Genomic DNA, 23094 nt, shown 5'->3' with positions numbered 1-23094 from the left:
ATCTGACAAATCCCGTTATCAGACTACACCCATTGTTATGTGTGGGGGTTATGTAGATAATGACCGAATCTGTTATTGTTAACTTACCCTTTGGTGGTTTGTTAATGCAAGAAACGAGTTAGACAAGTCACAAAGGTTTGAATGTTGTTAGCAAGACGACCAAAAGTAGTTTCACTATTAAAACGAATACGATTTTGGGACGAGTTAAACAATTTGAAACGAGATACACTATTTGAAACGAGTTAGACGAATTAAACGATTGGTTTTGGGTAGTGATTAGATAATGGGACGGGTGTAGTATGATAGAATCATGGTAGATACGCCGCTGGTACATCTTATATATAAGTGCTTCTATCATATTACATTGTGTGTCATCATTTAGTTCACTGGGGAAACGATTTTGAAACGATGTCACACAACGAGGTTTTCAAAACAATATAAACCATACGAGTTTTATTAACGAGTTTTTACGAGATGTTTACAAGTTGTTATACTAAAACAAATGTTTTTGAGTTAAGAGTCATGGCTACGAGATTTTATAAACTATAACCAATTTGATTTGAGTTGGTTAATTATGTTGCAATACACTTTTCTAAACGAGGTTTGTATTTTGACTCATGTAGTCTAACGAGATACTGCAACATATAAACGAGCCATGAATCCGATACTCCCATAAAACCTATGTACTCGCCAGCATTTCTTTGCTGACTTTACTTTTTACATATGTTTTAGGTGGTATTACTTGATGTCGCTTGTGTCACATAGGACCTGGACGAGGCCTTCGTGATTTAAAAACATTTATAAACAATATGTAGTTTGTTTCAATTTAAAGACAATGTACATTACATAATAATTCAATAAAACAAAAAATTTGGTTACCATGGTTGTGAAACAATAATTCTGTTGCAACACTCCCCGACGTTTCCGCCACGGTTTGTTGTTTTAACGTGGTCGGGGTGTGACATTGTGTTTTATATTCATAGTTGTACGATGGTGTGTTTGAAGTTTTTAAGGAATGTTAGGGTTTGAATACTTTGTTTTAGTGATCTTCATCATGTTATTTGTAGGCTGGATCCTGGTCAGTCGCGCCCCCAAGCGGTGGTACTCTGCATGTGGATTTTTGGGGGTGTGACATCCCGGTTCTCCACACGGTACATGAGAATGAAAAACTCGATCCAATTCGCCTTATTTTCCCCTGATTTCCGCCCCACCAACACAGTAGACCAAATTTTCAAAACATACCTATAAACTAGGTTACGAACCGAAGTAATCTGGTTCGTAACTGCGAATGGGTGGTCGGAAGTCGTCTTCCAGAAATTTCGCAGCTCAGCTCCTCCAACACTGTGATCCCTAACCGTCGAATATGCACCTTGCAGACTAGTCACAAATCCCGGCTGTTTCACCTCTTCCTCAGTTTAAAACCCCAAAACTATAGCAAACCGCGCCATATTCATCTCAAAGACCTGCCTACACAGACTGAAGGACACAGTTGTGTCATTATCAAACTTCCCTTCTTTATGTCTCCATGTGCTGTGAAACTCCAGCACCAACTCCTCATACTGAGTCTGCGTACACTCTAATGCGTTTGTCAACTTTAGACCCAGGAGGTCCAACACTACCTGCCTTGAACCTATTTCCTACAACCAGGTCCAGTCTATTACCGTGTGCTGAAGCAAATCCGTATTCCTCAACTTGTCATATTTATCCCATTCTGGTGTACTCGGCTCGAACAGCAGTAACGGGTGGTCGAATCGATTAACTTTCTGTGTTGGAATAAACTCATGAGCCCTTTGGTACTTAATTTTTCTCAGCTTTGGATCATTGGCACCAATCTGTAGTATCGGGGTCTCCTGTGGAATCGGATCTTGCTGGGGCGTTGTTTGATCCGCACCCCTTTTTCGGGCCCTACTGCTGCGTGAGCTGCTAGCTATGTCTGCAAAATAGATATTAACAAGACAAATCAAGCAAACAATCAGTAATCACAAACTATTTTTGGTATTTTTAAATTTTTATTTTTTTTTTTTGAATTTTTTTGAATTTTTTTATATATTTTTTTGGATTTTTATAAATTTATTTGCGAAAAAATTAGAAAAGCCGTATAGCATTTCATTCGCGGCTAATTCTGAAAATAAAGTTGAATTAAAAACAAACGGGTTACTTTTTTACAATTGCTAAGTGATAATTAAACTCGCCCGAATGGAGATTGAGTACGGGCGAGCCTAAATCACTTGTACGTGCAAGTAAATCCAAAAACAACTAAATACGACTCAAACTAGATTAAAAAACACAAAGATACTAAACATGACTCAATGTACACTACCCTCCTCGGCACTTTAATTGTCCGCAATTAAACTCGAGTGCCTAAGTGACGTGATGTTGTGGTCACAATCAAATTTAATCCAAATATTACTAATAGCTAGTGGTAAGTGGGTATCGATTCGAACACAGGGAGTTTGTGGAAAATGTGTTATTTAAAAGTGTGTCTAAATTAACCAAGTTAAACTAAATGTAATGAAAATAAAATGCAAGAGTTGGTTTGGTTGATTGAGTTTTAAAAACTAAATTACTATTCTAATTTGCAAAATGAAAGTTTTGGTTTGTAAACAATTTAGAGACAAATGACCATCTTTAGTTTCCGGTTTGCTTCGACGTTTATGCTATCATTCCACTAGAAAGAACTACATAGACATAGTTCATGTGTGATTACTTGTTGTGATAAAAGGGAACTAAGTACTCAGATTCCTAGAATGTGAGGTTGTTACCCGATGACTAATTAACCCTTACCCAATCCTAATTCTACCCATGATATCTCGATTGCCAACGGCACCAAGAACGTATGGTTTCAAATTAGATTAACATAAGAATCAATAATTTACAAACAATCAATCACACACCATAACAAACAATCATAAAGACAAAGTTTGTTATTCTAGAAATTAGGAAATCAAGCATAAAGTCTAATACAAACCTTCAACCAAAGATAGTCATCAAGAGTTTAGCAACTCATGGCTTGAATCATCATCCTCACACAAGTTTCAATGTTCATAACAATTAAAAACACAAACCGAATGATTGGAAATTGTCTTCAAGCACCAAGAACACTAGAAATCGCCCCTGGAACTGTGTGTAACCGAATGGGATTGATTGGGAATGAAAAGACACCATAATTCCGCATTAAAAGGTGGAAGTTACACATTTACGCAGGTCAGCGCCATAAGCTACGGTGTCCACCGTAGCTTACGGTGGCTTAGAATGGCTTACGGTGGCTTTAAACTGTCATACGGTGACAAAAAGTGCCAGTCGACGCCGTAAGCTACGGCCCTTGCCGTAGCATACGGCAGGCTTCAAAATGAAAACTTGTTTTCAGCATAACTTTTTCGTTTCAACTCCGTTTTCTTCACCGTTTTCGCCTACGTTATCGTAATTTCGTCCTCTATCATGCTATCCTCTTAATTCTTCAATTCCAAAAATTGATTTTTTTCATTTATTCTCCGTGTTCCTTCCATTTTAAGCTCCCGTTTGTACCTAAAACACAAACAACCGTAGTTATCTAATTCTAGACAACTACCCGATTAAATGTAGGATTTTATTATCATTTATACTACTTAAGGGTTGTCCTACGGACTACCCATCACTAACCAAGACATTGAAGTCAAACCTTGCTTATATTTAGTTACTTTTTATTAGTTTTAAAACTGAAATTTTTAGCGATTGAAAAAGTCCGCCTAGTTAAAGGAGGGTTTTCTGTTTGCAAAAATTTCATTTTGAATGCAAGGTTCGAACTTTATCGCCAATGTCTTACAAAACCACCAATATTCATCAATTCAAGGTCAATAATCCCAACCCAACAATCATTCGACCAAATAGTCGACACGAAAAGAACCTAGACATAACGCCACTTTTTCTAAGTAAAGCCTAATTCCGACAAGTGATGTTCAAAGTCTGCAAATCAAGCTATCATACGCCCAAACCATCCATCCGCACCCAACAACGACATTATCACAACCTATATGTAATGTTAAGTTTACTGAGTAAAAGCCCAAAATCAACATAGGAACTATAATTCTACCAATCTATATCTATATATCCAAACCATGAACCCATAACCCAGCAACATAATCAAACAAAAACGACACTGACCCGACTCCTAAATTTATAAAAAAAAAACTGACTCGAACCTGGACTAAGACTACTCGACTGAGCCAACACCAAAAACCACAAAACTAAGACAATCTAAACTATACAAAGACCCGAAACTGAAATTTAGAAGAGTATAAGCAAGAATGACATACCAGATTCGCCGGAAATTTGAAGAAAAACCAAAAAATTTCATGAAGGGTGAGTCCCGAATCGGAGTAGACCGGCGGTTGGATGATGTTTTTGTATGGTGGGGTTTGCTCAGTGATGAAATCCGGTCACGTGAGTGAAATTATGGCTGAAAATGGTGGAGTTACGGTGGTGTAAGGGTGGGTGAAGGGTTTGGGGTAATGTTCGGCGGTGGGGACGAAGGGATGAGGGTTTTGAGTGATTTGGGGGAAAACAATGAAAAGGACATGTTTTAAATGAATTGGGATGGGGTCGCGTCGCGTCACGCTACGTTAGTATATGGTTGCCATGGCGTGACGCCACGACATGGTTCAAAGGAAAGGTTCAGGTAGGGTGGTCGCGTGACGCGACTGTGGGAAGTGTTCGTGGTCGCGTAACGCCACAGATCAGTTCAAACCGGGTATGTGAACCGAGGGGTCGCGTAGCGCAGCCAGGGGGCCAGGTTCAGTGTGGCGCGACGCGACAGGCGTTTTGGGCAGAAGGTTGCGTAAAAACTCCAGTTTTATGCCTTAGAAAATTTTCTAAGTCTTACCAATCCTTCCCGAAACCATCCCAAATTTTCTAAGTGTTGGGACTTACCTGGAATGCCGTTTTCTTCGCAAATTCAGCTCCTCGATGGTACGATTCCTTCAAAATTACTCAAAAACACGAAAACAAAGACACGAAATACTACGAAAAATTACGAAAAAATAAGGAAATTACAAACGGTACATACTCTACACTTAAGATTTCATCCCAAAGCACTAAGTGGTGGCTTTTGATGGAATTTCGGGAGGAGTTTCCTCCATCTCGTTCTTGTCTATTGCTCCTCCAATGTAGTGCTTCAAACGGTGGCCACTCACCTTCCAACTTCGGCCATCCGATTTTTTTTTTTTTTGGTAAAGGAGGGCGGCACCTCCGGTAAATTTTATTAATAACAAAAAAACTATATACACCTACAGGGATTTAGGCTCCCGGGACATGCAACCCAAGGAACACACCACCCCTATCGACAAGGGACCTAACAAAATGGGCCAAAAAACCCGGTCCCTTGCCCATTCTATACAACCATCAAACATAAACAGAAAAACGAAACAGACCCTATACAAGCACCTACACCAAGCAACGTAAATCAACATAACAGTAGAACACAAAATTACCAAAACCAAACTGAAGCTCACATACAACCAAAACATCCCCCTGCTGCCAATCAGACTTCAAAACACCCATCCAGCAGATGCTCCATGCATTCTGGTCACAACACAGCAAACAAACAGACCAACCTCTTAACACATAGTCTAAATCCACCCGGGTCTATATAGAACCAGCCCTTGCACCCTCCAAGATAGCAAAACCAACCAAAACTCCAGCCCTGAGTATCACAGCCTTCATCTTCTTTCATTATCACTATTAGTATTTATGGCCTTAAACCCCCATACCTCAGCAGCCTCTAACACACCTCTACTATTCTTCAATTTTAACCCCATCAATCTCAGCCTAACCTCCTTTATAATCAGCTCAAACAAAACATTCGGAGCTCTATTCGTGTCTCTAAATAACCTACCATTTCTCTCCTGCCATATAAAATATACCGAGGCAGCAACCGCCAATCTCCGAATAATCTCCCAAACCGCCTTACCACTTCTATTCTGTTCTAAAAGCACTACAATATCCGACCAAAAAAATGGCATGTCAGTCATCCTAGCTTTCAGTCTCACCTTCTTCCAAACAGCTTTTGAATATTCACAAGAAAAGAATAAATGGTTATGACTGTCTGGACACTTCCTACAAAGGGCACATTTTAACTCCCCAGCCCATCCCCATTTCAGCATCCTATCTTGAGTAAGTAATCTGAATTTACACGCCATCCAAGCAATAAATGCATGCTTAGGAATGCATTGACTAAACCACACAAACTTACTCCACCCCACAACAGCCCCAACATTACATAGACTGACATAAACATTCTTAACAGTAAAATCCACCAATTTCCCATCAGATCTCCTCCATTTAATATAATCAACATTATTACTATTAAAACTCCCAATTTTAAAGGATACTAACCATGGATATTTACTATGCCATTCTGCCGGAACCTTCCACCCATTAGAATCATAAATGTCCGCCAGCCTAGTATGACGGTCAAACCCCGCCGCTTTAATATCTCTCCTGTCAATAAACTTCATTAAACAGCCCTTTTCATGCCAAATATCTTGCCAAGCAAAAGTATTCAGCCCATTACCGACCCTAACCATAAAGTTCTCTCTAACCAACCCCCTACTCTGCAGCAAATGGCCCCAACTCCACGAATCAGATCTCGATTCCCCAATATCCCAGAAACATCTACCAAACAGTTTATACTTCTTAACCCAATTAACCCAAAGAGAATCCTTATTCGACAATAAATTCCACATGTGCTTCGTCATGAGAGCAATGTTCTGATTTCTAAGGGACAATATATTCAGCCCCCCACGCAACTTCGGCATACAAACTTCCTCCCACTTAACACCAGCCATCCCCCGGTTACCATCGTGATGATTCCATAAAAAACCTCTAATCAATCTTTCAATATCCTCCGCCACATTACAAGGAAGGATAAATAACGAGGACCAATATATCGTTAAAGAAGAAAGGACAGACTTAATCAGTTGGACCCTCCCAGCATACGACAGAAACTTTACCTTCCAATCAGATATCCTATTCTTTACTTTATCAATAAGAACTTTGCAATCCGACTGATACAATCTTTTCGAAGATAGTGGGATACCCAAGTATTTCATAGGAAACAATCCAACCTTGAAAGGAAGTTCATTCAGGATCACACTCTTCAACCCCTCCTCAACATTTCCAAAAAATATTTCACTCTTATGCATATTCGGAATAAGACCAGAAACTCCACTAAACTCATTGACCGCACCCTTTATTGTATCAATAGTTCCAAGATCAGGCCCACAAAAGATGAACAAATCATCGGCAAAGCATAAGTGTGTTAACCCGACTTTCTCACACCTCCAATGGTACTTGAAACTGTCACAATTCCTGATCTTTCTTTGCAGCATCAGATTTAGTACTTCCATTACGATTGTAAAAAGATATGGAGACATGGGGTCTCCCTGCCTTAATCCCTTTTCACCCTTAAAAAAACCATAAAGATTGCCATTAAGGGCAACTGAATAAGAAACAGACGACAAACAGCTCATTACCCAACCTACAAACCTATGATGGAAACCAAATTCAATCAAGCAGCTTTCCATGAAACCATGATCAACCGAATCATACGCTTTTTGAAGATCAATCTTTAAAGCCACCCTCGGAGTTCCCCCAATCCAATCATACCCCTTTACAAGCTCCTGAGATAATAATATATTATCACTAATCAGCCTCCCCGGAATAAACGCACTCTGATTTTGACTGACCAGTTTATCCAAACACCCTTTTAATCTATTACAGATCACTTTACTAATGCACTTATAAAGTACATTACAGCATGCTATCGGCCTAAACTCCGAAACATATTTAGGGGCCTTAACCTTCGGGACCATAGACAAAACAGTAGCATTCACCTCCCTTAACAATTTCCCGTTCCCAAAAAAATCTAACACAGCATTAGTGACATCATTGCCCACTATTCCCCAAGCTTCTTTAAAAAACTTAGCACTATAACCATCAGGCCCAGGAGCTTTTTCATCATTAATCTGAAACATGGCGTCTTTCACTTCATCCCTAGACACGACAGAAACCATATCCAATGCAACCAAAGGATCAAGTTTCCTAACAAATAACGTCTCCGGCTCCCAAATAGCATTAACTTCAGCTTTCCTACCCATAATTCCTTTGAAATATTTAACAAAAGCATCCCCAACATCCTGCCCTTCATACCAATTACCCTCAGCATCCATAATTTGACTAACACGATTCCTGCTTTGCTTATGCTTCACTGAATGATGAAAAAACTTTGTATTTTGGTCACCTACTTTTAGCCAATGCACCCTAGACTTCGGCCATCCGATTCATCCATAATCTTCACCGCTCCGTACGGAAACACGTAATGAACCATATAAGGTCCCGACCACTTCGACTTCAACTTACCCGCAAACAATTTCAATGGTGAATTATAGAGAAGTACTTTATCACCCTTGCTAAACTCTTTAACCTTTCTTAACTTCCGATCATGTGAAACCTTTGTTTTCTCCTTGATTCCCAAAGATCAAGCATAAGCCGCACCCCTAAGCTCCTCAAGCTCATGGATTTGAAAGAAACGCTTCCTAGCGGCTTCGGTCATGTCAAGGTTAACGGTTTTCAATGCCCATAGCGCTCGGTGATCTAGCTCTATGGGAAGGTGACAAGCTTTTCCATAGACGATCATAAATGGTGTGGTTCCTAAAGGCGTTTTGTAGGCGGTTCGAAAGGCCCACAATGCATCGTCAAGCTTGTCGGACCAATCCTTCCTATTCTTGCCTACGGTTTTATCTAAGATACGTTTGATACCACGATTCGCATTCTCCACTTGACCACTCGCCTGTGGATGGTACGCGGTAGACAAACGATGAGTGACTCCGTAGCGTGCAAGCAATTTTTCCATCAATACATTGCAAAAGTGAGTACCACGGTCACTAATTAAAGCTTTAGGTGTACCGAAACGGGAAAAGAGTTTCTTAAGAAAATTCAACACAACTCGGACTTCATTCGTGGGAAGAGCTTGAGCCTCTACCCACTTAGACATGTAGTCAATTGCCACAAGTATGTAACGATTCCCTTTGGAGTTTGGAAAGGGTCCCATGAAATCGATGCCCCAAACATCAAAGACCTCCAACACTTGGATAGGGTTTTGAGGCATCTCATCTTTAGCTGAAATGTTGCCTGTTCGTTGACAAGCATCACAAGTTTTCACGAAATCAACGACATCACGAAGTACGCTAGGCCAATAAAAACCACAATCAAACACCTTTTGAGCGGTGGCATATGCACCATGATGGCCTCCCGTTAGGCCTTCATGCACATGCTTAAGAATGTTCAAACCTTCCTCTCTCGACATGCATCGCCTTAAAATCCTATCTCCCCCTATTCTAAAAAGAAAAGGGTCATCCCACACATACTTTCTTGACTCACTAAGGAACTTCCTCCTTTGTTGTGTGGTCATTCCCTTCACAATATTGCCACTAGAAAGATAGTTCACTAAGTCACAAAACCAAGGCAATCCCTCTTTTTCGGCCTCTACAAACTCAATAGACTCATGAGGAAATGTGTCTCCTATCTCTTCCTCACGAATCTCCTCTCTCCTAGGGTCCTCTAAACGTGAAAGATGATCGGCTGCAATGTTTTCGGCCCCTCTCTTATCTCTAATCTCAATATCAAACTCGCTAAGCAATAAAATCCACCGAATAAGTCGGGGTTTGGCGTCTTTCTTTTGGAAAAGCCAAACGCAACGCGGAATGGCCAGTGAAAACTATGGTCTTAGATAGCATGAGGTACGAACGGAATTTGTCAAAAGCAAAGACTACGACTAAGAGTTCTTTCTCCGTGGTGGTGTAGTTCTCTTGAGCATCATTTAACGTTTTGCTCGCGTAGTAAATGGGGTGGAAGTGCTTGTCCTTTCTTTGTCCTAATACCGCTCCGACGGCATAGTCACTCGCATCACACATGAGCTCAAACTACAAGCTCCAGTCGGGCGAGATAAGAATAGGTGCACTCACAAGCTGTTCCTTCAAAAAGTTGAAGGCTTTAAGACACTCCTCTTCAAAGACGAATGGAACATCTTTCTCTAGAAGACGGGTCATGGGGTGAGTGATTTTTGAGAAATCCCTAATAAAGCGTCTATAGAAGCCCGCATGACCTAGAAAACTCCGGATCGACTTAACACTAGTGGGTAGAGATAACCTACTAATTGTATCTATTTTCGCACGATCTACCTCTATACCATCCCTCGAGATCTTGTGTCCTAACACAATACCTTCCATCACCATGAAGTGACACTTCTCCCAATTTAACACAAGCTTCGTCTCGACACATCTCTTTAACATCCTCTCGAGATTCTTCAAACACTCATCAAAGGAGTTACCATATACCGAAAAATCATCCATGAAAACCTCCATGGAACTCTCAATCATATCCTGAAATATGGCAACCATGCACCGCTGAAAGGTAGCTGGAGCGTTACACAGCCCAAATGGCATGCGTCAGTACGCATAAGTGCCATAGGGGCATGTGAAGGTGGTCTTATCCTGATCGTCCGGTGCGATGGGGATCTGGAAATACCCGGAAAAACCATCGAGAAAACAATAGAATTGTTGACCCGCGAGACGCTCCAACATTTGATCGATAAAGGGGAATGGGAAGTAGTCTTTTCGGGTGGCATCATTCAACTTTCGGTAGTCGATGCACACGCGCCAACCCGTGACCGTACGAGAAGGGATAAGCTCATTCTTTGAATTCATGACAACGGTCATCCCTCCCTTCTTAGGGACAACCTGAGTAGGACTCACCCATGTCGAATCAGAGATAGGGTATATCATCCTGGCATCTAGGAGTTTCAGAACCTCCTTCTTCACAACATCTTGCATGTTAGGGTTGAGCCGCCTTTGGGGTTGCACCACCGGTTTGTAATCATCCTCCATGAGTATCCGGTGGGTGTAATACGAAGGGCTTTTGCCCTTAATGTCAGACAACCTCCATGCAATGGCTTCTTTGTTGGCCTTCAACACCTCCAACAACCTCAACTTCTCTCCTTCTTCCAACTTCGATGAGATAATAACGGGTAGCTCGGAACCCTCCCCTGGAAAAGCATACTCTAAATGAGATAGAAGTACCTTAAGCTCTAAGGGTGGGGGTTGGGTGGTGTCATCAGTAACAGCTAACGCTTCGGGAATCAAAGGGATCCCCTCATCTTCAACTTCATCTACCCTCAACGACTCCTCCTCTACTCTCTCTCTTATCACTAAGCCGGCTCCACTAATGTATTCTAGACAATGGTCGACACATGAGATGAAGGAGTTCAAGAAATATACGGAATGGCAAGGACCACCTATAGTCATCGGAACCACTCGGGTGGTTCATGGAACGATCTATCTCAAAGGTGACTCTCTCCTCACCGACCCTAAGTGTAATCTTACCATCATAAACATCTATTAGTTCTTTAGCGGTACGCCAGAATGGACGACCAAGTATGATAGGAACTTTCTCATCCGCTTCCATATCGAGAATGACGAAATCAGCGGGAAAAACAAACTTGTCGACCTTAACAAGAAAATTCTCAACTATACCCCTCGTGTATTTCACGGATCGATCGGCTAAGGACAATGTCAAACAGGTAGGTGAAAGCTCGCCTAAGTCTAGCTTCTCATAAAGAGAAAAGGGCATCAAATTGATGCTAGCACCTAGGTCGGCTAAGGCTCTAGTATTAGTGTTACTACCGAAAAGACATGGAATAGTAAAAATACCAGGATTGGTAAGCTTTTCCGGAAGCTTATTTAGAACAACTGCGGAACACCCTCCATTTAATGGAACATTCGACAACTCCCCTAACTTCTCCTTGTTCCTAAGAAGGTCCTTTAAAAATTTCGCGTATTTAGGCATCGATTGAAGTGCCTCAGTGAAAGGTAGATTAATCTTCAATTGCTTGAAGATATCTAAAAATTGCCCGTATTCCTTTGAGTACTTTTGGTTCTTAAGACGTGTAGGAAACGGGACATGCGAATGGTCTATGATTGGGGAAGGTCTAATGTCTACGGGTGGTTTCTTTACTTTCTTCTCACCTTGAGACTCACCGAGCTGTGCGGTACTTGCTAGGCTTAGCCTCGATTGCACTTTGCCGGGAGCCTCCATCTCAATCTCTCCGTCTACAATCTCTTCATCTTCCTCTACTACTCTCTCCTCAACTCTCGGGTTCCCTACGATTTTGCCACTACGAGTGGTAATGGCTTTAGCATGGGCGTTAGGGTTCGGTTGGGTATTACCTGAAAACTGAGCAGGTAATCTCTCCTCTAGCTTCCTATACATGTCACCTACGACCCTTTGAAGGTCTTGGAAAGAGGCTTGGTGGTTCTTAAGCATAAGGTCATGTTCATTAAGTATCTTTTGGGTGGTTTGGTCCTTAACAACTAACTGGCTCATCATAGCCTCCATCCTCTCAAGACTACCCCCTAAATCATAACTTGGACCCTGAACTGGTTGAACCTGACTACTTGACCCCCCATCCTTGACCTGCCCATTGAACCCCTTATTGAACTGCCCATTTGAACCCTCGTCAAAGAATGAACCTTGACCCCTATTTGGATTTTGAGCTAATTGAAACTAGGGGGTCCATTTGAGCGAAAATTATTATTATTATTAAAGTTATTATTATTATTATTATTACGCCAACCCGAATTAAATTTATTACCGAACCCACTAGGTTGACCTCTCCCTAAACCCCCTCCCACGAAATCGACCTGCTCCTCACCAACTAGCAATAGACACGCATTCGTATTGTGACCCCCTCGAAAATACTCACACTTATCTACCTTTGCCTTAATCTCTTTGAGCTCCCTAGTCACATTTTCCAAAACAGCGGCTATACTAGGGTCCATGGTGACATGGTTCACCCCACGGGCGGGTGCACTAGTAGTGGTATTTGAATTACCACTTTGATACCGCTGATCGGATCGCGACTGAGATTGAGAATGGGCAAATGCCTCAAAACTCTCTAAACACTCGGCAACAATAAGAATACCCATCATGTGACCTCCCGCATTAGTGTCAAAACAATCACGAGTCTCTTGGGTGAGATCGTTATAGAATTTTTCACAAAGGGCCCAATCAGAAAGACCATGCTGGGAGCATCGAGCTACTAGGTTTTGAAATCGCTCCCAAGCAAGGTAATAGGGCTCGTCGGGCTCCATGCGGAAGGAGTGAATTTGATTACGAAGGCGTGAGGCTTTAGCGGGCGGAAAATTTTTGTTCAAAAAGGATTGACGAAGGCCCGCCCAAGTGGTAAAAGTACCAGTTGGCTGAGAGTCCAACCAAGTAGCCGCACGGCTGGCTAGTGAAAATGGGAAAAGCTGCAAGTAAGTAGCATCGTTTGGGGCTCCGTGAAGGCTAAAAGTAGCAAGTATGTGGGAGAAACGGTTTATATGGGCCGAGGCGTCCTCGTCCTCGCGGCCGTGGAACTGAATGCTATTGGTGATGGCTTGCATGGCATAAGATGGAATCTGCCATGAGTTTTCATTAACTATAGGTGGAACGGTAATGGGTTAAGCAAGAGCAGTAAAGCCTTGGGTGGCTTGTTGATGGACGGTCTGTCTTGCGTTGGCCATTTGCTCTAAGTTTGGGTGATCTGGAGCGCTAGAGGTGCTAGAAGTAGGGCTATCGGGTGGAGAAACCTTAGGTGATGTTTTAGGTGAATGGGGTGGTGATTGAGGTGGGGTGGGTAACGGAGTGGAATTGAAATTAGGAAATTGAGAAGAGGATGAAATACTAACATGCGGGCCTTGACCCAATCGAGATGATGACTCTGTGACTGGTGGCTTCGGCGGCGGTCCGTGCGAGCGCAGATGTGGCATCCACTATTAAAATTAACTAAATTACTCTCTCTAAGCTAGACACTAAAAAGCTTTAAATCTAGACTCGACCAAAACCACACAATCGACAAGTGTACCGATCACTGTAGTATGACCTAAGGAAGTCCGGATATCGAACCACGAGACTCTATTAATCACGTTGACTAGACTTTGATAGACGCTGACAGACACGACTAAAACTGTTTAATTGTTTTGGGGAGGGGTTACTGAAAATCTAAGGAAATCTATTTAAACTAATTATTAAACTAGAATTAAGCTAATACGAAGTAAGGCAAAGACTTTTCTTATATGATGACGAGAACCACCTAGACTAGAATCCTGGATTGATTTTAAAGAATTACCGATTAAGTTAACTGCATGATTTATGGAACCGGAATCTTATGATACTAAACCTATTAAGACACCAACTAAGCCCCTCAACCCTTCTCGAGGTGAAACTTATGGCACTACCTAGGCCGTTAATCCTACCGGTTATTAGACTTCTTTCCAGTTGTCTAATTATTGTGTAAGTACCCTAATGTTGACCTACTCTTTTCCAATTATAGATCTAGGGTAGTTTGGATTTATTAACTTGACATGGTAGACTAATAAACCGACGGGGCAACTAAGGCATGACTTCTTCCAAAGACTGTCTAAAGCAATTCGCCGGGTAAGACCTACCAATAGCCCCTCACCTTCCAGCTATTAGGACTAGTAGAACACTAAAATCTAGCAAATCACTAACAATCACTTCTAGGGTTTATTGGCCAATTTCCCCCTAAAGGTCAAAGACACACAGTCAGAGATCTAACATGAACCTATTCCGTAGCAGACAACCACCAAGATTCACATGAAGCAATTGATAATAATAAACCAAATTAAAGTACGCATGTACATCAAATCAATAAACCAAACTCTTTACTAAACACAATCAATCCATAAATGCAATTAACGAAAAGGTTAAAACTTTATATAAATCCATTCATCTTACTCTAGGCGGCTTAAAAGTTTAGCCGAGCATATTAAATAATGAAAACAAATCAAAGATGTCCAAACAAGAATTCATGACAACGAGTTTCGAGAAAGAAATCAACAAACAAGGAATTGGAAAACCCGAGCAAGTCTTCAATTCTTCGTCCCTAACTCATACCGATGATTCCTACGCTTCAAAACCTTCAAAATTGCTCCAAGAATGCTTCAAGAATCGCCTATGTTCTCCTTAATTCGTAACTAGGGTTTTGGAATGATTTCCCTTGGTTTTTATACGTAACCCTACCCAAAAACGAATGATTGCCATCATAAACCCACGTCGCGTCGCGCGACGGGTAATCCTTGATGCAGTCACGCAGCGCGACGATATAAAATGTCAGAAATCAGTAATTAAATGGTGGTAGGGCGCGACGAGAATGACATGCAGCCGTGGCGTAGCGCGACAGCGCATCTTTCACAGAATGGTGCATAATTTTCCCAGCTTCAACATCTCAAAACTTCAGAATTTTTTCTAACTCTTTTAAACTTGTTTCCCAGCCTTTAACACTTCAGTTTTTTCAACATTTTTAGCACAAACGACATGGAAACACCAGATTTCATCAAAGTATGCACATTCTAATGAAAACATAACTAAATATAATGGAAAACTATACAAACTATACACGAATAAGAGATGTATTTTGTAATACATCAATATACGATGACACCACAATTAATTCACCAACTACTTTGGCATTATTAAGGAAGGCAATTGTTTACCCAAAGAATGAGAGAGTGGAAGTGATAGATGAGAAGGATATTAACATGATACAAGGGATTTCGACAACATACCAAAGCGTCGACTCGATTATACCCAATCCTTCGGCAAATGCTGACATTGAGTCGTTGTATCCACCAAAGTACCTAAATCTTCTTAACTTTAGCGCTCTCCCACCTCATATCCTTCAGCTAAAGATAAATGCTCCAATCATTTTCTTAGAAACCTAAACCCTCTTGAAGGCCTTTGCAATGGGACACAGATGATAGTAACACAATTGCTATCAAGAATCATTGAGGCGCAAATAATGACTGGGAAGTTTATTGGCAAGTGGGTATTCATACCAAAGATTTCGCTGATTCATAAAGAACCAGAACTTCCATTTCAATTTAAAAGAAAACAATTTCCAGTAAGGCTATGCTATGTAATGACCATAAACAAAAGCCAAGGGCAATCACTAGATAAAATAGGGGTCTACTTGCCACAACCTGTATTCACACACGGTCAATTATATGTTGCCCTATCAAGGGCAACTGCTCCCGAGTCACTACGAATAATTATAGTACCAGATGGTAACAATGATGAGAACATGACCATAAATATTGTTTACACTGACTTTCTTGCTGAGATTAATAGTCTTTACTAAAACACATACATACACATAATTAACTTTGCAATTGAACATAGCCTACACAGTTGTAAATAAAGTATAAAAACGCTTTTTTGGGTCTACGAACGATATGCATTAAGATTTCCTGTATAATATATATCTTTTATGTTTGCGCATAAATACCTACTACTTCCTACATAAACACGTGTGATTATTTGCTTTAATATTTTGTTATAGTTTACCAGCACATTCTTATTCTTATTACCAACATAAAGCATTATTTCATTCGTGCTGAACTTGTAGCTTGTGGTAAACATACAGCCTACATAATATAAAGAGGATGGCAATCAAGCGCATACGGGATATTAGGCCTATGGAAAAGCCACAAGTTATAGAAATCAGGGTTGTTAAGAAATGGATCGTGGTTGCTAAGCCAACAACAAACAAGAAGCCAACAACAAACAAGAAGGATGAGCTTTGCTATCAGTTTGTTGATCAACATGTAAGACATACCTAATAAATGTTATCTTTCTCTAAAGTTTACATAAACAATAAACAAATTGATGCGTCTAATATGGGTAGGGTTCCAGCGTGAACAACCTCCCAAGAGTGAACTGCGTGAACAGATCTGGACCCTTGATTTCCTTTTTAGTTGTTAAGGGTAGGATTGTAATTATATAAAAAATTAGATTTAAATCATTATTTTAATAATTGAATTAAGTTACATCTTTCCTATTTTAAATTCATTATCTTTTATTTTTTAATAAGATAAATATCAAAACAAACAACAAATCACAAGATTTCAATTTCAATTTTTATTTCAGAATTCATCACCAAAATTCCCATTTTTATATTTAAGATCCACGTGACCTTCATATTTCAACGGTATACACATGTGTACTTGGATATTAATAGAACAGTACACATGTGTACTCAGCATCGTACATATGTGTAATTAGCTGCATAATACATATATAGAAACAATACCTGTAAAACTATTTTATATTTAACAAATTACAAGTCCCATAATGTTTGCCAAACCAAACAAAAAAACATACAATTACAAGTTCTAGTTTCGTGAAAACAATAAACCCAACATAATCGGAAAAACAAAAAACATAATCTTTTACAACTATTCGCCACGTTGTATGCTGAATCATCCTTATTGACCATGCAAACAAACATACGTGAATCATCTTTATCGACCTCATACGTGAATCATCCTTATCGACCTTCCATCTCCACTTTTCTCGTTAATGACAAACTCCTATAATCGCACAAAAAAACTCAGCAACTAATACTTTGCATAATCCACAAGTGTACATCAACAACTTTACACATTCAATACTCAAAAAATTATGACATATCACAAAAACAGACGCTATACACATGTGTACGTCACATTAAAATCAGAGCAAAATCCAAATACACATGTGTACTTCGCATTAAAAACATAGCAAAATCAGAATACACATGTGTACATCGCGTTAAAAACATAGCAAAATTAGAATACACATGTGTACATCGCGTTAAAAACATAAAATCAACTGAAAAGTGGAGTGATAATCATAAAAAAAGAAGAAAGAAAACGACTGTTTACCTTTATCATCTAGCTAATTAAGGGACCCACATTTATTGAAAAAAGGGGTGGAGCATGCTGGTTAATGTGTGATATTGAACTCAAAAAGTAAAGCATTTTTCGAACTACAAAATTGATATAATGATATTAACGTACCACCATTGTGTCCCAAACAAGATGCATCCTTTCTTCAAGCCCTGTGTAAATATGAACAAAATTGTAAAATGCCATGAGAAAAGGCTCAGGAGGTACACAAAGGTTCTAGAACCTGTATTTTTACCGTTGACCCCATTTGGTATTTTGTGAATATCATCAATTCTAAAAGACTTCTGTGCAGAATTGAAAGTGCAGTGATCTGTTCCTACAAGCTAAAAAAATAGAACACAAGTTTAACCATAGAGAAACAGGGTTCAAAATAAAATATATGTTCTCCTTTTGGTAGGGTTGTTGGTGCATCCGTCTGTCGTCTTCGTCTTATATCGAAGCTGAAAGTTTGAAGCTGAAAGTTTGAAGCTGAAAGTTTGAAGCAGCTGAAAGTTTGAAACAGCTGAAAGTTTGAAAAGGGTTCCGTTTGAAAAGGGCATGTCACTTTCAAACGGAAGGGTCTTGTAGTATAAATAGGTTTCAAACTTTCACCATTTGTAACTTTCCGGCTTGTGCAACGAAGTGCTGCCGAAGTGTTGTCAGGTTGTAAATTGTCATAATATCAATCATACAATAGTTTATAGTGTATTTCTAGCTGAATTGACCTCTACACGTCTGTTTCCGCCGTTCGTTTAGAGATAAACTCTTCTGATCGTCTCGTTCGGGTCTGAAATCGAACCTACAAGTGGTATCAGAGCTCAGGAAGAAGAGTTCTATACAATTCAGCTGCAATTTCTGTTTCTACACCTTTCTTTTTAAAAAATCACAAGTTTTCACGGTTAAAATGGCTAAAACTTTCACAATGTGTGCGTAATGATGTTTTAACAAACCCTTGATAGTTTCAGCTTAAAACTCGAAGTATAACTGGTAAAAATGGACTGAAATATGGGTTCCGTTTGAACGAATCTTGGACTTTCCGTTTGAAATCTGCTTCCTATCGTTTGAAAATGTCTATTCAGTTTGAAACCATCGTTTGAAGGAACCTTCTGTTTGAACTATTGTTTGAAAGAAAACATTCCGTTTGAAAGACCCTTTGAAAACTTCTTGACCGTTTGAAATAAGATTCTGTCGTTTGAATTTGGTCTGACCGTTTGAAGTAAGACCCTGTCGTTTGAATTTGGTCTGACCGTTTGAAGTAAAATCCTGTCGTTTGAATTTTGTCTGTCCGTTTGAGAAAACATTCCGTTTGAGGATTACATCGAATTGTGTGTTTCTTTAAACAAGGGTGTCAGTAAATTGGGAAAAGAAATTATGTGAATTAAATCAGGTAGCATGTGTTGTTGACAGCTTTAGTGTGTCAGTTTGTCACGTGGTTGTTTTCATTCAAGAAGTGGCATGTGATTGTTGTCGGTTATTGGTGTAAAAGGTTCAATTTATGTGATTAACAAAAGGTCCTATCAGAATTCATTGAATACAACCACTTGTTGGATTAGTGAATTAAAGTTGCGGCCCAATAGTTATTCAACAACAATTGATATATGTCGGTCAGTAATTTGATTTGATATATTCCATGTGATATAACTTGTCAGCCCAAGTCATCTGGTAACATACACCGGCCCAATCAAAGAGACATATAAAAAGTCGGCCCAATCAGTTGCTTATGGATATCAAATTGTCGGCTACTGTGGTTATATAGGTCCAATCAATGTGAAGTTGTGGTCCAATCTTTCCAATAGTCAGATTCACTATAGAAAACGGTCCAATCATCATTTGGTTTAGTAGAGTTGGAGAATTAAATTGTCAACCCACTATATATCGGCCATTAATGTTGCATGTGATTTGAGATTAGTCTCAAATCGTTTGAACATCACCGACTCATTTTGTGCATGTGATTCATCATTTGTCAGCTAATCACAATCAAGTGTCATAAATTCGCTTGAAAATTGGTTCCAATTCGTATGGTTTGGAGTTCAAAGGTTTCAAAAAGTCTGGTTGTTTGAATTTGATCCGAGTCATATCAGTTCGCACAGTGTGTCAAACTTCAATCCGCACAGAATATTCATCAGTTCGAGTGATTCAGTTCGCACGGAGTATCAGTTTGATTTAGTTGCTTTAATAAGTTTTTTTTTTAAAACTAATTGTGTTTTGTTTGTTTGTGTTGTCAGGTATTCTTACAAGGTGATAAAGTTGTGAAAATCCGGAAAAATGGACGAGGAATTCTACAACGCATTCGCTACTCCAGTTACACCGATCAGTTTGGCACAAAATACGATGTTGGAGAACGAAACGGGTACCATGCAAAAACCACCCAAACTCATGAACATCGAGGAGTATAAGGGTTGGGAAGGTCGTTTCGAGAACTGGGTTCAAGCAAACTATCTTGATGCATGGGAATGTGTCGAGACAAAGTATGTGAGGCCATTAAATGACGATGAAGAGGAAGTTGCGATCAAAGACATGAGTGCTGATGACAAGAAGAAGTACAAAAATGAGAAAATGATGCTAAGTCTGCTACAACAAGCTATGAAGGAAGATATTATGGTATTACTACAACACAACGGGAGTTCATACTCAATTTGGAAGGCGTTGCGTTCAAAGTTTGTTGGTAGTCAGGAGATGGTGAAAAATAAGAAGTCACTTTTGAAAAAGGAGTTTGATTTGTTTAGAGGTTTGAAGAACGAGAGTACCAAACAAATCATTGAAAGATATTGCAATTTATTGGTGAACGTGAAGAGGTTAAGCATCAACTAAGACAATGAAGAGTTAATTGAAAAGCTTGCTGATGCGTTACCACATGAAACGTGGGGAACCTATCTGATGATGCTCAGGAACAAAAAGGGTTTTAGCACGTTAACATTGAGCAAATTCATTGAGAAGCTAGAAGCTCAGGAAATGGAACAGAGAAAGATTGTTCGAATGAAAGACTTTGATGGAGAACAGGATAGTGGGTTGTATTATAAAGCAGGAGTGAATGAAAAGTCTTCAAATCTATCTCCTAAAATAGAAACTGCTTACAATGCCAAGAATTCTCCTGGAAGTTCATCATCAGGATCAAACAGCAAAACAAGTTTCACATCATTTTCATCTTTTGATCCGAACATTTCAGCAATGAAAAATGGAAGAAAATTAGAGTGCAACATTGTGTTAAATCTTGAAAATGATCAAGATTATTCTGAGGAAGTTGCTAAAAGTCAAATATCTTTATTAGGAATGGTTTTAGAGTCTTACAGTTGTTTTGTTGCAGGTCGTATCGGAAATCCAATGCTAACAAAGGAAGATTACGACCAGATAGATGTTGAAAAGATGGAGCTGATGGACATAAAGTGGTGTTTAGCAAGCGTATTGAGGAGAGCTGAGAAATTCAAGCAGATCACGGGGAGAGATGATCTTCGTGATGCAAATGTTTCTACTTTAGGTTTTGACAAATCTAAAGTCACGTGTTTTCGTTTCAGGGAGAAAGGTCACTTCAAGAGGGAGTGCACTAACCGTGAAGCAAGTGGAGCTCAGAATCCTTTCAACAACAACAATGATTACTATCGGAAAGCCATCTATCACCAAGTTGGTCAACAATCATCTCAACAACATAAACTTCAAGCTCAAACTGCACATGGAAGAGACATAATTGAAGATTCAGCAAAAAGAGCTTGTGTGGTTGATCAAGCTAATTTGAAGAGAAAGGATGGTAGTGCTTTGGTTATTGATCAAGATGATGAAAAGTTACCCGAGGGTTTTAGTTGGGAGAATTTCACTTGGGATAACTATATTCCTGATCAAGAGAAAGCTTACACAGCTTTTGTTGCTAAAGTTGAAGAAGATAGTGATGATGATACTGAATACTATGCTAAACAGATGGCAAAACATTTGAAGATGTTAGCAGAAAGTGACAATGAGGATGAGAAGGCAAAGAAGAAAAAGAAGAAGGTGAAAACACCGGTGAGCAATGATGATGAAACAACTCCGGTGATTCGAAAGAAAGTAAAAGTTCCATAGTTCAAGATTGATGAAGAAGCTGTTGCTAAGAAGAGTCCAATAATTTGTGAAAATTGTGAAGCTGTAAAGAAACAAAATAGTTCTTTGATTCACAATATGAACAGATTAAAGGAATCTTATGATGTGCTCAACAAAGCGATGAACATGTACAATAACACAAGTGAAGAGCAAGCAACTGCAATGAAAACACTTCAAGGAGCTTTTATGGTCAAGCAAAAAGTTGTAAACAATTATATTGAGAAGTGTGCTGATCTCGAACAGAAACTTGAACTTCAAAGAATTGAAACTGAAAGAGTTAACCGTTTGTTGAAGAGTTACTCATGTTCTTCTTATGTCATTGACATGATTTATCCGATGGCTGAAAGCTTAAAGGCATTTGAAGAAAATGAATTAACTGAAGAAAAGAAAGTTTCTGAAGAGAAGGTTGAAGAAAAGACTCTAGTGAAAAAGACCAAAAAGAAGAAAGACACTGAAAAAACACCATCTGGTAAGAAACAAGGTGTTAGTTACAACAGATGTCCACCCCCGCTGGAAAACGGATATCTAGCTAGAAATCCAAATGATGAAAGAGTCAAAAAGGCAACAAATTTACAGTGGGAGTCGGAGTCGTCAGTAAACTTGCCAGATAATATTGATGTCGTGTTTACATCGTCTGACACTGATCAACAGTCTCAATTGATGAAGAAAGTTGTGGATCATGTGTTAGAAAACGATGAGATAGAGGAGTCAAAGTCAGAGTCCGCGTCAGAGTCAAAGTCTGAGTCAAGCACTCCGGGTCAAACTGAAAAACAAGGAAAAATAGTCTATGACAAAGAATTTCTATTATCAAAATCTAATTTGGATGATGAACCGTTTAAAGTTGCTTACACTTTGAATGATTCTAACAAATTATATTCTGATGAGGAATTTCCAATAAGAGGTGTCAAAACCGAACTGATAAACAAGGTTTTCAAACTCACAGAAATTAATATTTCTGAAATAAAAGACTTATGTCTTAATGAAAAACCTAAAAAATACACCTCAAGAGTTCAACAGAGATTAAACAAGAAAAAGGGTTACGGTTCTGGTTCTGGTTTCCAAAAGAAATCAAACCCTAACCGTAATTTCAAAAAGAAAGGATTGGGATTTATTCCAACAGAAAAACAGAAAAATGAAAAATATGTTCGTGATTTTAAATCCAAAATGACATTTGTTTCAGGTACATCAGCTGAAGAAGAAGAAAAGAAAGAATTCTGGAGGCAGTCAA

The 23094-nt window shown here is 39.4% G+C and overlaps 1 protein-coding gene across 1 annotated transcript; it reads right to left on the bottom strand.

Moving 5' to 3' along the window:
* Positions 1-1415: 1415 nt before the first annotated feature.
* Positions 1416-8204, bottom strand: LOC110907832. The gene is made up of 4 exons (XM_022152778.1): positions 5745-8204; positions 5466-5556; positions 1662-1933; positions 1416-1565 (listed from the first exon to the last, which is right to left on the bottom strand). Exons 1-4 carry the CDS (start codon positions 8202-8204, stop codon positions 1416-1418), a joined length of 2973 nt encoding a protein of 990 aa, XP_022008470.1.
* Positions 8205-23094: the final 14890 nt, after the last annotated feature.

This window comes from Helianthus annuus, chromosome 12, assembly GCF_002127325.2.
Source record: "Helianthus annuus cultivar XRQ/B chromosome 12, HanXRQr2.0-SUNRISE, whole genome shotgun sequence".
Taxonomy (NCBI): domain Eukaryota; kingdom Viridiplantae; phylum Streptophyta; class Magnoliopsida; order Asterales; family Asteraceae; genus Helianthus; species Helianthus annuus.
The sequence above is the reverse complement of the archived record's forward strand: the minus strand, read 5'-3'. Positions and strand labels throughout refer to the sequence as shown.